Genomic DNA, 14137 nt, shown 5'->3' on the forward strand with positions numbered 1-14137 from the left:
TGAGGAGCAGAGCTGTGTGGTCAATGCTGAGAGAGGGAAACAGACAGAGGGAAGTGGGGAGAGAGGGAGTCATGAGGAAAGACAGACTGTTGGTGCTACTGTCAGACAGAGATCAACCAGTGGCGTTATGCTGGGACACCTTTGCAAAGGAACCAAGGGCTTGTTGCACATGGCACGGCTGACTGGACATTCTGCTTCTAAAGCAAAGAGTCTTGAGTGATGAAAAGCTGAGATATTCGAACAGTCCAAAAAGGCAAAAACTGGACTGTCATTTGTCATATGCTCTATCTTCAGCTCCTGTCAGCACTCAAGTCTGTTTTCTTTAAAAGATGGCATTTGTGGTTTTACAAAAGACAAAAAAAAGATATTTCTAAATACCTCTACCAAACACACTTACACGCACAAACACATCTGCTTCTGTGTACCTGTATGCTCTGCGCCTCATGCAGCAGTCAGTACTACATTTAATAGAATTGATTGGCTCACCCAATATGGGAATGTAAAAAAAAAAAAAAAATCATTGCCTCTATCAACAGTATTTCTACAACATTTTTCTGCATGTTATTCCATAAACCTGACCCAATAAGAGTTCCTCATCTCCTTAAAACAATGGCACAGGATAACACGCACCCCAATGATGTAAATATGGTTGTTGTGCCACAACTGTGGGATTGGGTGTACAGAAAGTTCAGAGAGACTGAATCTATAGATACTGAATAGATGTTATCTAATATTATCAAACACTGCACCAAGACGAATATCAAAACCAAAGATTCCCATTAGGCTGCCTTTTTGCTTATGTATAAAATAATTCTATACTTAATTTCACAGTAAAAATAATAGTGTTTATAAAGGGAAAAATAAGAAATAAATAAAATCACAATTGAAAGAATTCAGCATCACACGAAAAAGCAAATTGGTAAATTTTGTTAGTAAATTCTATGGATTTCACAAACCATGAAACACACAGTATTACATGTTATCCAAACATAAAGTAAATTTAGCAGAGTTTACAACATATCCAAAAGTTATCATTCATAACTGAAAATAATTCATATTTATGTCACTTCCTCTAACATACCATATTACCACATCACTAATAAGGATATATCGCTCATTTGTTGTTGTTCTGGGTAGTGGACTGGAACATGTGAAATGGTACAAGTGCTGAAATGGTTCATCTGAGTCATTCACTGTTTCCATAAAGCCACAGATTTGAATCCCTGAGGCATATCACCCTGGCTAGGATCTGTACCGACTCCTTTGCAATATGGAAAGTGCTGGATTTGCATACACACTGTTCAGCAGTCGAAGCAATTATCACTCCTCCACTCACAATGACACTACCAAAACTCTTAACCACACTGCCAAAAAAGTAACCAATGAACACATTCGATAGCATGAACTTACTTAAGTGGATGCCTTGTGCTGATTAGACTTGGTTAAACTGTTTTGAATTCTAAAAGGTCTCTTAATTTTTATTAGGAATTTGTTAGTTGATGGACATGTGAACATGTGTTTTCCTGTTACAGAGAGGGAGGCACAGAGAGAGCAAGGCAGGGGAAAAAAACATGGAAATCAAATTTCATCCACCACACATTCACATTATTCACACTCCAGTGTGACACCTTCAGTAATCAAATTTAAGGGTTATGACACTTATAAAAAGTACAAATATTTTTAGAATGTACAAACCTTCATCATTTTCCTTCATATTTATCTCACTTATATTAGTAAAAATCACAGTGAAAAAGAAGCTAAAAAAAACTTTAAGGAAAAAAAAATCCATTCACAGTTAACAAATATCTTTGTCCATCTAGATGTCTCTAAAAGGAGGTTTTTGCATATATATATGTTTGCCAGACTCTGTCCATTTTCTTTTTTTTTTTCCAGTTTAAGTACTGGGTCTATGCTGTCACATCATGCTGGACAAGATGGCTGCAGCTGGATGATATGGGTAGGAGAGGTGGGTGGGGTTGTGGAAAGTGGGGGAGGGGCTTATTGGGAAGGAGGTGTGGCCATAGGCCCCCAGGGTCGCTGTGCCTTGGGAGAAGGAGTCGAAGGGCGGCTCTGAGCCATGGGTCTTGGAGGCGTCCAAGTACGGATCAAATTCGGCAGTGTTCTTCCCTTTCCTGCCTTTCCTGCTCTTGCTGGATACCTTGCGGTTACGGGTCTGAATTCCTTCTTTCTTCATAGTGAGGGGTCTGTTCACCTTTGGGCAGGATGATTTTAAACAAAGAGCTAGTTAATACAAGTTCACAAAAACTACATTTTGTGAATAAATGTTTTTTGTTATTCAAATCTGGAGATCCACTGCTCCATAACTATTCAAGTCTTATGCTTAAAGTTTCAGGTATTATGCTTTCAGGTTTTAAGCTTATGAGTTTTCTAGATATATTTGATCATCTTTCTTGTGTTGTTTTCATAGCCAGACACTTTCTTCAGACTTCCCTGCTGTTTTCTTGCCAGTTGTGGCTGCTGCACTGGCCAGTCACAGAGCTTTATGTAAATTCTTCCTGTGTCTTTTCAAAACAGTTTAGGAAACTCCTCACTGCACCAGTGTTCATACAAAACTATACAATGGATGTAACAATGTGATATTCCCTCTCATCACTTTTTGTTTGGATCAATACTCAGACCCTTTGAACTTGATGAATAACTTGACAATAAAAATTACCTTGACAGGTTGTCAGATTGCTGATAGAGATTTGAAAAGGTGTGTTGGTGGGGAGGTGCTGTAGTAAAAGTGAACTTCTGCAGGTGTGTGAAGAGGAGGAGAACTTACATTGTGCAGTTTGAAATAGAGGCCACAGGCATTGCACACGGGCTCGCCATTCGCATTCCGCCGCCAGAGCGTGGTGGTGCTGGTCTGGCAGTTGGCACACTGTGTGCCAGCCCTCTTACTGACGACCTGTAGGGACAACGAGGAATAGGAGAGAGAGAGAAATAGTAGAAAACAGAAGTTGGCAAATCAGCAAGCAAGGGAGAAGGGAGTGAGAGCAGTATCGAGAGAAAGAAACAGCAGCACAGGGGAAGAGAAAAGAACAAAAATGCATAATTGGAAATTTGTGTAACATTTCTAGGACATGTATGTTTTCCCATAATCAGCTATGCATTACTGTGATAGTTTATGATTTATAAACCACACCGATCTCTTCTTTGGCCTGATTAGGGGTCTGTTTTGTCCATTCATCTTGTGGTACAGGCCGCAGGCATTGCAGAGGTAGTGCCCTGTACCATCCCGCCTCCACAGAGGTGTAGCAGTGGCCCCGCAGTTCACACACTCCCGTGCTTCTGTGACGAAATGGCAAAAGCTCAGTGCATGCAGCAACAAAAAAAGCTTTCTCTGAGAGAACTGGCTAAGAAGCCATGGTGGTGATTTTGAAAAACACAGCAATACAGCTAACTTGCAACACACCACTGAATTCAGACAAGAAACCAGCTCATAGTCAATTCCAAGCCAGGTGATTGTGTAAGTGGTTTTGTGTGTGTGTGTGTGTGTGTGTGTGTGTGTCATTGCCTACCTGTTGGAGACAGTCTCATATTGACACGTAGTTTTGGGGAGAAAGAGAGCGAGTACAGGGTGCTGCTGAAATCCTGAACCTGGTTGCCGTAAGAACTGTAGTGTCCCAGTGACTGGGTGTGGATGTGCGACTGTGGCGGTACGTGAGCGTAGGTATACGCGCCACCAGTGGTGTGGTTAACTGAATAAACTCCCCCAAAGCCCTCGTCACCCCTTGAAGGGCTGGCTCGCTCATCTTTCACGCCATCCTGAAGCTGGAGGTTCTCCTTGCAGTCCGGGATGGGAGACTGAAGGTGGGTCTGCGGGGCTTTAACAGAGGAGAGAGGGACAGACGGATGGTACACGGAGGCACTGGAGGACTGGGGGTGCGCCGAGCTCTTGGAGAAGGCACTGCTATGCCAGGAGGAGGCAGGTGAGGGGTAAGGAGCAGAGAGAGAATGAGCACCAGAGCCCTCCAACCACGGCAGGGCGTTCAGAAAGGGAGCGGAGTACCCCTGCCGCACTGGTGAGAGAGAGAGAGAGAGAGTGCGAGAAGAAAACATGAATCATAAAAGTATTTAAATCAAACAAACCAATAAAGTTATTATAGAACTTATAGTATTACCCTGTATATCTAAATAGGGTCTTGTGTTATCAATCATTTGTTAAAACACTTGTTAAAATAGATAATTTAACTAAATCATAGAATTTTAGCTCAAAGATAATTTCTAATACAATTAAGGGTTTTTGTTTTGTTTTTTTTTTCAACTAGTGCTGGTACCTTCAGTCCTTAGATTTTAAACTTGAATCTAACAAACTCAATCTGATGCACAAGGCCTTCAACAGCATTTTCATACTAAACTAAGCTTTGTTACATTAGGACTAGAAGTAAAGTCCACAGTAATTTTCCAATGGCAGGGCTGGATGTACCTGCATACGGGTGAGGAATGGAGAACCCTTGTCTGCGTGTGATGAGCTCTCACCTGGGCTGTGTCTGTATGCTGCAGCGTTGCGCCCGTGCATGGGGTTGGAGAAGACAGAGGGCAAACAGCCATGCTCTGCTTCCGTGCCAGGGAAGACCAAGTCTTCCTCCATGTGCGACAGATAGCTGGAGTCAGCTGGGTAACCATGCGTCACCTCGGCTGGCATCAGTGATGGGGACACCCAACGTGGCTGCTCTAATGTGGCCTCCATGGACAAAATTTATTTTGTTCCTGAAATAGTAAAAAGAGAAAGTCTAGGTGAATGAAATGGTTACTTACCATAAACCAACAGCCACATCATGGTGGTGTTTAATGGAAAGTCAACAGTTAAAGCATGTTAGATTTTACAAGGACAAGCCCATGAGACGGCATCCTTATACTCTTACAGTACTCAAACTACTTTTATCCTTTACAGTAATTACTAAACAAGAACTATATTTATTCAACTGATAACAATGGTAATTAATAACTACTAAGCAAAGCAAAGCAATGCAATAGTTTATTTGTATAATGCATTCACAATAACTGATGTTACAAAGCAGCTTTACATATGTCCAGGTCCAAGCCCCAGTAGACCAAACCAAAGGCGACAGTGGTGAAGAAAAGGTCTTTGAGCCAGAGAGGAACAAACCTCAAGAGGAACCAACTACTATTTGTTAAGTATTGATTAGTCTGGTGAAAAAGTAATACGTAGATTTGTAATAATTAATACTGTTCTCTAGCATATAAGTATACAACAATACTAATTATTTGTTATAAAGTATACAACAATTTGTTTAAGTATTTGTAAAAAATTAACTAAATGATACATACAGATTCATATTTATTATAAATGCCATTTTGCTCATTTACAAACATGGCATTTATAATACAAATGAATATGAACCAGTTAGTTACCTTTTTACAGCAGGTGTAATAAACTGATATTGCACAAAGGCATGCCTTACATATTTGGCAAGATAGCATGGCATATATGTAAGGCATGCTGCAGCATGAGAATAAAAACAAAAGAGACTCACAGAGCAAAACCCAAGAATGTTCAGGGCGGGGAAGCCACTCCATGACACCTGGTGCTTCTGTAAGCTGACTGCTGTAGACTGCAACAGGTGCTGCTTACCTGGTTGCTTACTTTGCAGGTGTGTTAGTAAGATGTCCAGGAGCTCTAGATGAGCAGGGATGTGTCGCTGCTCTCAAGGGCTGGACTGAAAAGGAATGTGCCATGGTGGTGTGGGTGGCAGAGGTAAGCCAGGGCAGGGGGTGTGGGACATGGGCGGGGAGTAGCCAGTACAGGGCAGGCACTTAGCTTGAGGAAATGCTGTTGTTTTGTAAGACACACCTCCAGGACCAGTAAGCCCTCAGATATCAGTTAAGCTGTCCCTACTGTCATCCCTTTTCTGTAATAATACAAACGTATAGACCAGCAAAGATTCTTTTTTTTCACTTTTTTTTTTTTTTTTTTTCAGCAAGACAATATGCAGAATCTAATTTAAAATCAAAATCTGTAAATAAAATGTACATTTCCTGCCAGGGGATTTTATTTGCTCTCATCCAAATAACTATTTATTACTAATACTTAAATGAGAAAAAAAAAATTAAAAACAAACAAAAACTGCTGCCTTTTTAATGTAGATATAATAATTAGAGCCCAAAGTGCTGGAATGCATTATGAGAGTGCTCACCATGTGGGGACGTAAGATGATCAAACAGCTTGGACAACAAAAATTCTCTTCACTTGAATCCAAGGAAAACCAAAGAAAAAAAACCAAACACAAACCAAACCAAACAATCGAGATGAAAACCAAACCAAAGATAAAACAAAAGGAAATTTAAGCTGTTCGGTGCCAATAAAAGATGCAAAACAGAGCTTTCTATGGAGCACAAGTGGGGCAGTTGAGAAGAATGGGGAGATGCAAATGGACAGAAAGTCTGCAGTCATGGGAGAGAGCAGTGCAGAGTTGCAAGCGGGCAGCTCAGCTGTGGGGAGGTCATTTGTTAATCAAAACATACTGTTCCTGTTTCCTTTGTTCATTCAGTTTTCAGGGAAATTAGTGAACGGAGTAGCAGCCACAGAGCTGTCTTATGTCCAAGGCCCTAGAGGCCAACCCGAAAAACAGCTACACCTGAGAATTACAGCATAATGAAGATCCAGCCATATTCAACATTGCTTGTTTTTAGATTACTCTGACTGAGAAATAGCACACACACACTGCTCAGTCACAAAATTTGAAACCCCTGACAGCTGAAGTGAACAACATTGATTATGCAATGTCACCTGTGACAGGGTGGGATATATTAAACAGAAGGTGAACGGTCAGTTCTTAAAAATGGCCAAGCGTAAGGATCTGAGCGACTTTGACAAGGGCCAAATTGTGATGGTTAGATGAATGAGTCAGAGCATCTCCAAAATGGCAGGTCTTGTAGGGTGTTCCTGGAATGCAGTGGTTAGTACCTATCAATAGTTGTCTGAGGAAGGACAACTGGTGAATTAGCGGCATGGTCATGGGCTCCCATGGCTCACTGATGCATGTGGGGAGTGAAAACTAGCCCAACTGCTCCAATCCCACAAAAAGGCTACTGTAGTACAAATTGCTGAAAAAGTTAATTCGTAACTCAAGTACTTCAAACCTCAAGTATGACTCAGCTTGAAATACCATGTTCCAAGTCTCATGGAAGACAAGCATCAAGACCATTTTCTATCCTGGCTCCTAGATGGTAGAACGAACTTCCACTTGCCGATAGCAGAGTCCCTTGCAGTCTTCAAACACAGACTGAAGACCCATCTATTTTTGGAATATTTAAATGACCACTGACCCTGCACCTATGTTGACTAACTCAAACTAGTGCCTATTGTAAGGGTATTGTTTATTATACTGATGTTGACTGCTCCTTTGTTGACTAACAGATTCTAGTATGTATTGTTTATTGCACTTATCATTGTATGAAATAGAGCTTATGTATTTTACATTTCTAGGCAATAGTATTCTAGTTAATTGGTATATTGGACTCTAACCTACTGTACTGGTTAGATGAGTAAATGACAAAGAACTTTTGTAAATCACTCTGAATAAGAGCATCTGCTAAATGCCATAAATGTAAATGTATCCCACCCCTTCACAGGTGACATTATAACAAGAAAATCAATGTTGTTCACCTGTTGGTGGTTTTAAATTTTGTGGGTGAAAGGTGTCTGAGGAATCCAAAAAACAAGCAATGCTGAACATGCCTGGACCTTCTGCAGTAGCTCAGGCGTAGATGTTTTTCAGACTGGCCTACAGGGCCTGAGACATGAGACAGAACTGGCTATGGAGACAGACGTGGGCTATGGCGCAATGGAAGGTGGTGGCCTGGTCTGGGGAATCACATCTTTTAAATCATGTGAACAGCCAGGTGGATGTGGTGTTTACCTGGGGAAGAGATGGCACCAGGATGCACTATGGGAAGAAGGCAAACTGGTGGAGAGTGTGATCATAATGTTCTGCCACAAAAACTTGAGTCCTGGCATTCATGTGGATGTTAATTTGACATGTATAATCTACCTATACACTGCTGCAACCAAGTACACCCATTCATGGCAACATTATTCCCTAATGGCAGCGACCTCTTTCAGCATGAAGCAGAGACTTGCCACACTGCAAATGTTCAGGAATGGTTTGAGGAACATGAAAAAGAATTAAAGATGTTGAATTGGCCTACAAATTCCCCAGATCTGAAGCCAATCTGTGGGATGTGCTAGAAAAACATGAATATTCCATGGAGGCCCACCTCGCAACTTGCAGGATTTATCTGCTGATAATGTCTTGGTACCTGATATCACAGGATACATTCAGAGGTCTTGTGGAATCCATGCCTAGATGTGTCAGTGCTGTTTAAGCAGCATGAGGGGGACCCACACAATATTAGGCAGGTGGTTTTAATGTTATGGCTGATCGGTGTATATCTGAATGGTGTTGACATCAAGGGCACTGGATGTTAATGATGTACAATTACTACAAAAAATTAATTGGTGAGGCTTACATTACAAGAATTACTACATATATCTCCAACAAAACCAAAATATGCATGGACTTTATAAAATCATGATAAAACTACAATAAAAAAAAAAAAAACCAAACAGATTATTATCATTATTTCAACCCTATTCATAGTAACTGGAGCAATCAAAATTGTCCATTTTGCATATGTCCAGATATCACGGGCCATTTCCTCCAAGGCTTTTTAAGAATGTAATATTCAGAAGACAAGATTTTCCCCCTGTCCTGCTGATGAGTAAAGAGACAACAGTGAGCTCTTCAGGAGATGAAGCCACAGCCTGCTAGCCTTAATTTAAGAGGGGCTCCAAATGTGGGTCAAAACGACTTTGTGGTCCTTGCTGGACTTAAAGTGAAGTCTTGCACATGTATTTTAACATTACCATTGGTAATGACATGCCTGACATTTTAAGAAGGCACATTTCAGAGTGGAATAGATTTTATTTCTATACTAACACACTGTATCTCAATATTCTCACAGCATTAAGATTAGATTCATTGGTAAGAGTAGTTAAAGTGTCACACTAACATGTTATAATAATCCTTGTGCTAGGAAATTAGTGCAGGTGAATGTAAATCTAATTTAAATAACTAATCACAGTGCATTTCACAGAAAAATCTTACAGAATGATTCGAGGTTTTATTCTAAACATACAGCATGGGGCTGGTAGCTTCCCGGTAGTTGGAAGTTTTTATGAATAACTCAAAGGGTCATCATTTCAATACAAGAGGGCAATTACTTCATCTTTAAAGGGGAGTTTAGCTTTTGTCAAATCGCTAAATGTTAATGCACAACCACATTTGACATTCGCTAACACATACTCAGAGCCAATGCTTGAGAGTTGGGTACAAACACTAAAACGGTTATACAAAACATTGATCTGTGACAGTTTCATGTGGGTCCTAAGCAGAAAACAAAACAAAAATATTTCCAGTAAAAAGACAGGGCCTCATAGTTTATACCCATTTAAATCAGCAGTTCTGAAATCCCTCAATCTATTCAAATGTTGACCTAATAAATGAGAGCAATGGTTTTCACACAGATTCAGCTTCTGTCCGGTTAGAAATCATACCATACATGTGATTCTCAAATTCAAATTTTCTAAGTTTAAAAATAATTAAACCAATTTTTTTAAAAATCATGTCAGACTGCATTAATTTAACATCTGACACTCAAAGTTTTGAGTATTAGCTAGTAAAAAAAGTACCATGAATACCAATAATACAGGTATCTCTCAACTGTGGCTAGCATCATAAATATTTTTAGAGCAAAAAGCAGAATAATTTAAAGTCATCTTTGTAAAATTATTATAAATTGGTTCTATGAATCATTTGTCTGTGGAGCACAAAGAAGTGTAGTTAACCAGAACCAAGCAGCCTCATGAGCACCCCCATGCATGCACTTGAATGAGGCTGGGATCCACCAGGCTCTCATGCAAAGGTCGATCCACTGAGAATTCATAGGGGGGTTGCAGTCGTTGGCGCGAGTGTTTCCCCCCACGCTGTGGGATGGGAAGCTCAGAGTGATGGGCAGGGAGAGGGTCTGTGAAGAAGTATGGATGGAGTAAAGCCTGGGAAGGGAGAGAGAAGGAGCGAGTCAGAAAGAAAGCAAGAAAATGAAAATTTTTAAAAATTCATTGTAAAAATAAAAAATAAAAATAATTGTATAAGGATTACAGAGAAAGAGAGAACCCACAAAAGCCAAGAGGACCATTTTAGCATTGCTACAATAATACTTTTAACAGCACAATATGGGCCCTGTATCTAGGGTTGCTGAACAATAAATACAGACTCAGTATAGTTATGATTTGTATGAACTGACCTGTATGGCACTGACCCTCTGCTTGGAGGGATACACAAGAAATTTCTTCAGCAGATCAACAGCCTGAGGGGATGTATCAGGCACAATCTCTTCCAGGGGAATTGGTGGGTTCTCTTTAAAAGTGATCTTATTGTAATCTGGCAACTCTGCGATTTCCTGTACAAGAGACAATGATATTACAGTTGAAGCCTAAAGGACTACAATCATCAAATTGATTTAATGACTTTAAAAAATGTCATCCTTTTCACAATCTTTGACTACTATAACAAGTTATGGCAGTCTAAAATGTATCATCACTATAAATTACACTGCCTCTTTTGCCTCTAAAATTAAATGTGTTACCAAAGATGATTTTCCAAAATGATGGTGAATGTTAATCTTAACCTTACCTTAACCCTCCATTCTCCAACATCCCTGATTAAACCTATTAGCAATGAAGCCATTGCAGGTGGCTTCATTGAAAACCACTGGCTTTGAGTGCCACCAACACAGGTACCACCAAGGGTCTTACAGGCCAAACTTCAAGGTTAGGAGTTCCCAGGACGCGTAGAACACAGCACAGCTGCTCAATGTCATTCTCTCCAGGGAACAGAGGCGAGTTATTCAGCAGCTCCCCAAAAATACAGCCCACTGCCCTGCAACAACCATCCATCAGACCATCTGCATGTGAGAGGTTAGCAGCACACCTCACCTGATCGCTAATTAACCTCTTTTCTGTTGGACTACTCAAATGAGTAAAACTGCTGCCATCTAGTGTATGCTTTTCAGAAGGCACAAGACAGCATAACACACAGAACCTACTGGACAAATGGAGCATTAAAGATTTTAATTAAATATTACTTTTAAGTAAACAGTGAACTTGTAATGAATAATAGTATTATTTTAACAGTAATTTGATCCTTGCAAATGACCTTGTTTTCTCATTAGTCTTGATCATCTGCTAGATATAATTATGAAACATGATGTTTTAAAGTTGCATACCAGAGGTCTACTCCTTCATCATATTTCCGAGCACCATAAAGAAGCTCTGGAGCTCTGTACCATCTGAAACACATCAGGAAAGGTTTTTCACAATAAAGGCACATTTAAGATTGTCTTACCAGGTTTGAATCTGATTTGAATTTTGTATATTTTGTTGCTATCATGAAATGGGAATAACTATCTTACATTTATCACCATACCTGAAGCTTTTCAAATATCCAGCATCAGTTCCTGCCATCAAATTATCCAAAAATATTGTGAATATGCTTACATATTTTAATGTTTTTTTACGAAGGGCATAAGTGGACTGACCCTACAGAAATGAGCAATCATGCAGATTCTGAAAGCTGTTATTAACACTAAGTGTAGCCACTTAAACCTCCTTTTTATTCAGTTATAAATCTAAATCTTAAGGTTCATTATAGTAACCACTGTAAATTAATCAGTAACTTCAGTGAACCTTATATGAGTAAGTTTCATGTTACCCTGAAATCACCAGCAGATACTTGAAACTTTTAAACTTCATCATAGTTTCAGCATAAATGCCTAGAAAACCATAGTTTCTGCATGTAAACTGATTTTCATTGTGTCTACTTTTAGGTAGAAAATGCTGCCGTTATTTGGAACTATTTTAGATTTAATTATATCTTTAGCTTTCAACTTTTATTTGAACTTTAATGTGAAGGTTCACAGTCAGACAGATAATACTACCCGTGTCTATGAACAACCAAGGATAAAACAACCAAGGATAAAACTGAATGAACAATTCCAAACCATCTAAATTAGTGTTTCTTGATTCATTCCATAGGTATTCATTTCAGGTATACTGTGAACTGCATGGTGGGTCCTGAAGGCTGACCTAAGAAACACTGATCTAAAATAAACATAATAGTGGCATATTAGGTGACGTCTCACTGTTCTGATAAATGGACCTGATCCTCACCTGGTGGCCACTTGGTGGCTGTACAGCTTCTCTCCATTATTGGAAAAAAGCCTGGCTAGACCAAAGTCAGCGATTTTCAAATGACCTGTCGAGCTGATCAGAAGGTTCGCAGGCTTCAGATCCTGCATAAAACATGTATTTACAGTATGTATAAATAAATAACATGAATCAAGTGAATTAGAATTTAGTCACATCAAATATGATTAATGTCTGGCTTACAAATCTAAACCACTAAGCAGATCTTTTAAATTCTAGGTGTGGTCGCAGCGGTTGTGGTAGCTCAGTGGTTAAGGTACTTGACTTGTAATTTGAAGGTTGCTGGTTCAAGCCCCACAACTTCCAAGTTGCCACTACTAGGCCATTGAGCCTTAACTTAACCCTCAATTGTTCAAGTTGTATTCAGTCATAATTGTAAGTCGCTTTGGATAAATGTACATTCTGCTACGAATGTTGTATTTCAAAAGTGTTTAGATCATATCAGGTAACAAAGGAAACATTAATCTGATTTAAATATTATATTATACTCTGCTCTCTAGAGACATCCTCATATGACATCAAGACTATGGAAAAGAAGAGAATTTTGCAACTGGAAACAAAAGCCACTTACTCTGTGCATGATAGAGTTTTCGTGACAGAATGCCACCCCTTTGAGCAACATCATCATGTATCCTTTTACCTGAGATTCAGTCAGGGGCCTCTGAGAGTTTCGAATGACTTCTGATAGATCTGATAGCATATATTCAAAGACAAGCACAAAGCCTGTGCCATGAGGAAATACATCCTTCAACTTTACCACCTGAGAAAAGTAATGAGTCAGAATTAGACAACTAAGGTCAGTAGTACACCAAAGTATAAAGGCCACATACAATGAAGCAGACTCACATACTGGTTGTCTTCAATTTCCTGAAGTGCTTTAATTTCTCTCAGAGCTTGGTTAGGAATTCCATCTTCTAGTTTTCGAAGGGCCACTTTCTTTAAAGCCACCGTCTCTCCGGTCTAGAGAGAAAAGGTTTACAATGAACAGCTAGCTACTGCATAATGTAGTTTTAGCGTGGTATAGCTTTAAGGTTGGCAGCAGGCAGCCTAAAAGGAAATTCTATATTCCTAAAATAAAGAGTAAACCCTTACTCCATTTAACAGAGGAACGTGTTTTATTGTAATATGCAATTGATTTAGCTAGTTAGCTAGATAGCCAACTAGCAAGCTACCTAGTTACAGGCGGCTTACAACATTAATAAAGGAAATAAAGCTATTTTCGCTACTAGGTAAAAATATTAGAGTAGATTTTACCTCGATGTGTTTAGCCTTAAAGACAATTCCATGAGCTCCTTCGCCAATTCTACCAAGAATGCTGTACTGATCCATGGCTTAAGCAAAACGAGCCAGCTAACTCCCAAGATATCTGATTCCTTAACTATAAGGATTTAAACGAAAACGAACAAATATCGAAATTGCTAGCTAGCTGACTATATGACTCAAACATGGCACTCGCGACGTTAAATCTGTAGCTAGCTACTTGGCTAAGTAGCGAAAAGAGGTGCGTGTCATGATTAGCTAGCTACCTCATCCGCCGTTTCCATGGATACCAAAGCACGGAGCTAATGCTTTCAAAAAGTACCAATGCAGGACAGACATTCATTACTTGAATTAGACTAGCAAAGGTCAATAGATTCAGAAGGCAACTACATAAACGAGTATTCTCTAAAATGATTTATTATCCTTGTAAAGTAGTCTTGTGTTCATTTTTAATAAACAGTGATAAAATCCCAACGCATATTTTGTTTCGGATTAGAAAGACATTTGACTTCTTACTGATCTTTCGTATTACTTGTACATATCTCAGAGACATAAGCGGAAGAAACAGTCATCAACGACAAA

General features: G+C 39.5%; 2 protein-coding genes across 3 annotated transcripts; both read right to left on the reverse strand.

Moving 5' to 3' along the window:
- Positions 1-1908: 1908 nt before the first annotated feature.
- gata1b (GATA binding protein 1b) lies at positions 1909-5927 on the reverse strand. Of its 2 annotated transcripts, XM_027007610.3 has the most exons (6): positions 5505-5927; positions 4486-4716; positions 3525-4025; positions 3149-3294; positions 2786-2911; positions 1909-2212 (listed from the first exon to the last, which is right to left on the reverse strand). In XM_027007610.3, exons 2-6 carry the CDS (start codon positions 4694-4696, stop codon positions 1916-1918), a joined length of 1281 nt encoding a protein of 426 aa, XP_026863411.2. In that variant the 5' UTR covers positions 4697-4716; positions 5505-5927; the 3' UTR covers positions 1909-1915. The 2 variants fall into 2 exon arrangements, with proteins under 2 accessions (XP_026863411.2, XP_081563870.1); XM_081707744.1 differs by lacking the exon at positions 5505-5927 and having other exon boundaries at positions 4486-5163.
- Positions 5928-8934: 3007 nt separating this feature from the next.
- cdk20 (cyclin dependent kinase 20) lies at positions 8935-13815 on the reverse strand. Its single transcript, XM_027007578.3, has 8 exons — positions 13550-13815; positions 13142-13255; positions 12867-13055; positions 12260-12381; positions 11317-11379; positions 10847-10970; positions 10336-10491; positions 8935-10084 (listed from the first exon to the last, which is right to left on the reverse strand). The coding sequence occupies exons 1-8, from the start codon at positions 13622-13624 to the stop codon at positions 9893-9895; spliced, it is 1035 nt and encodes a 344-aa protein (XP_026863379.2). The 5' UTR covers positions 13625-13815; the 3' UTR covers positions 8935-9892.
- Between the last annotated feature and the right edge of the window lie 322 nt (positions 13816-14137).

The sequence above is a fragment of the Electrophorus electricus genome, chromosome 25, assembly GCF_041902795.1.
Source record: "Electrophorus electricus isolate QZ-2024a chromosome 25, ASM4190279v1, whole genome shotgun sequence".
In the NCBI taxonomy this organism is placed as follows: Eukaryota; Metazoa; Chordata; class Actinopteri; order Gymnotiformes; family Gymnotidae; genus Electrophorus; species Electrophorus electricus.

Bases quoted from the DNA above. Each gene is read 5' to 3' on its own strand.
- gata1b (XM_027007610.3), bottom strand. From the start codon at position 4,696: ATGGAGGCCACATTAGAGCAGCCACGTTGGGTGTCCCCATCACTGATG. The intron at 3,295-3,524 runs GTAGGCAATGAC...ATTTCGTCACAG, and splicing joins TATGAGACTGTCTCCAACAG to AAGCACGGGAGTGTGTGAAC. The intron at 2,213-2,785 runs GTAAGTTCTCCT...TCCTGCCCAAAG, and splicing joins TCTATTTCAAACTGCACAAT to GTGAACAGACCCCTCACTAT.
- cdk20 (XM_027007578.3), bottom strand. From the start codon at position 13,624: ATGGATCAGTACAGCATTCTTGGTAGAATTGGCGAAGGAGCTCATGGA. The intron at 12,382-12,866 runs GTAAGTGGCTTT...TGTTTTATGCAG, and splicing joins AAAACTCTATCATGCACAGA to GATCTGAAGCCTGCGAACCT. The intron at 10,492-10,846 runs GTAAGACCCTTG...TCTCTTGTACAG, and splicing joins CTAACCTTGAAGTTTGGCCT to GAAATCGCAGAGTTGCCAGA.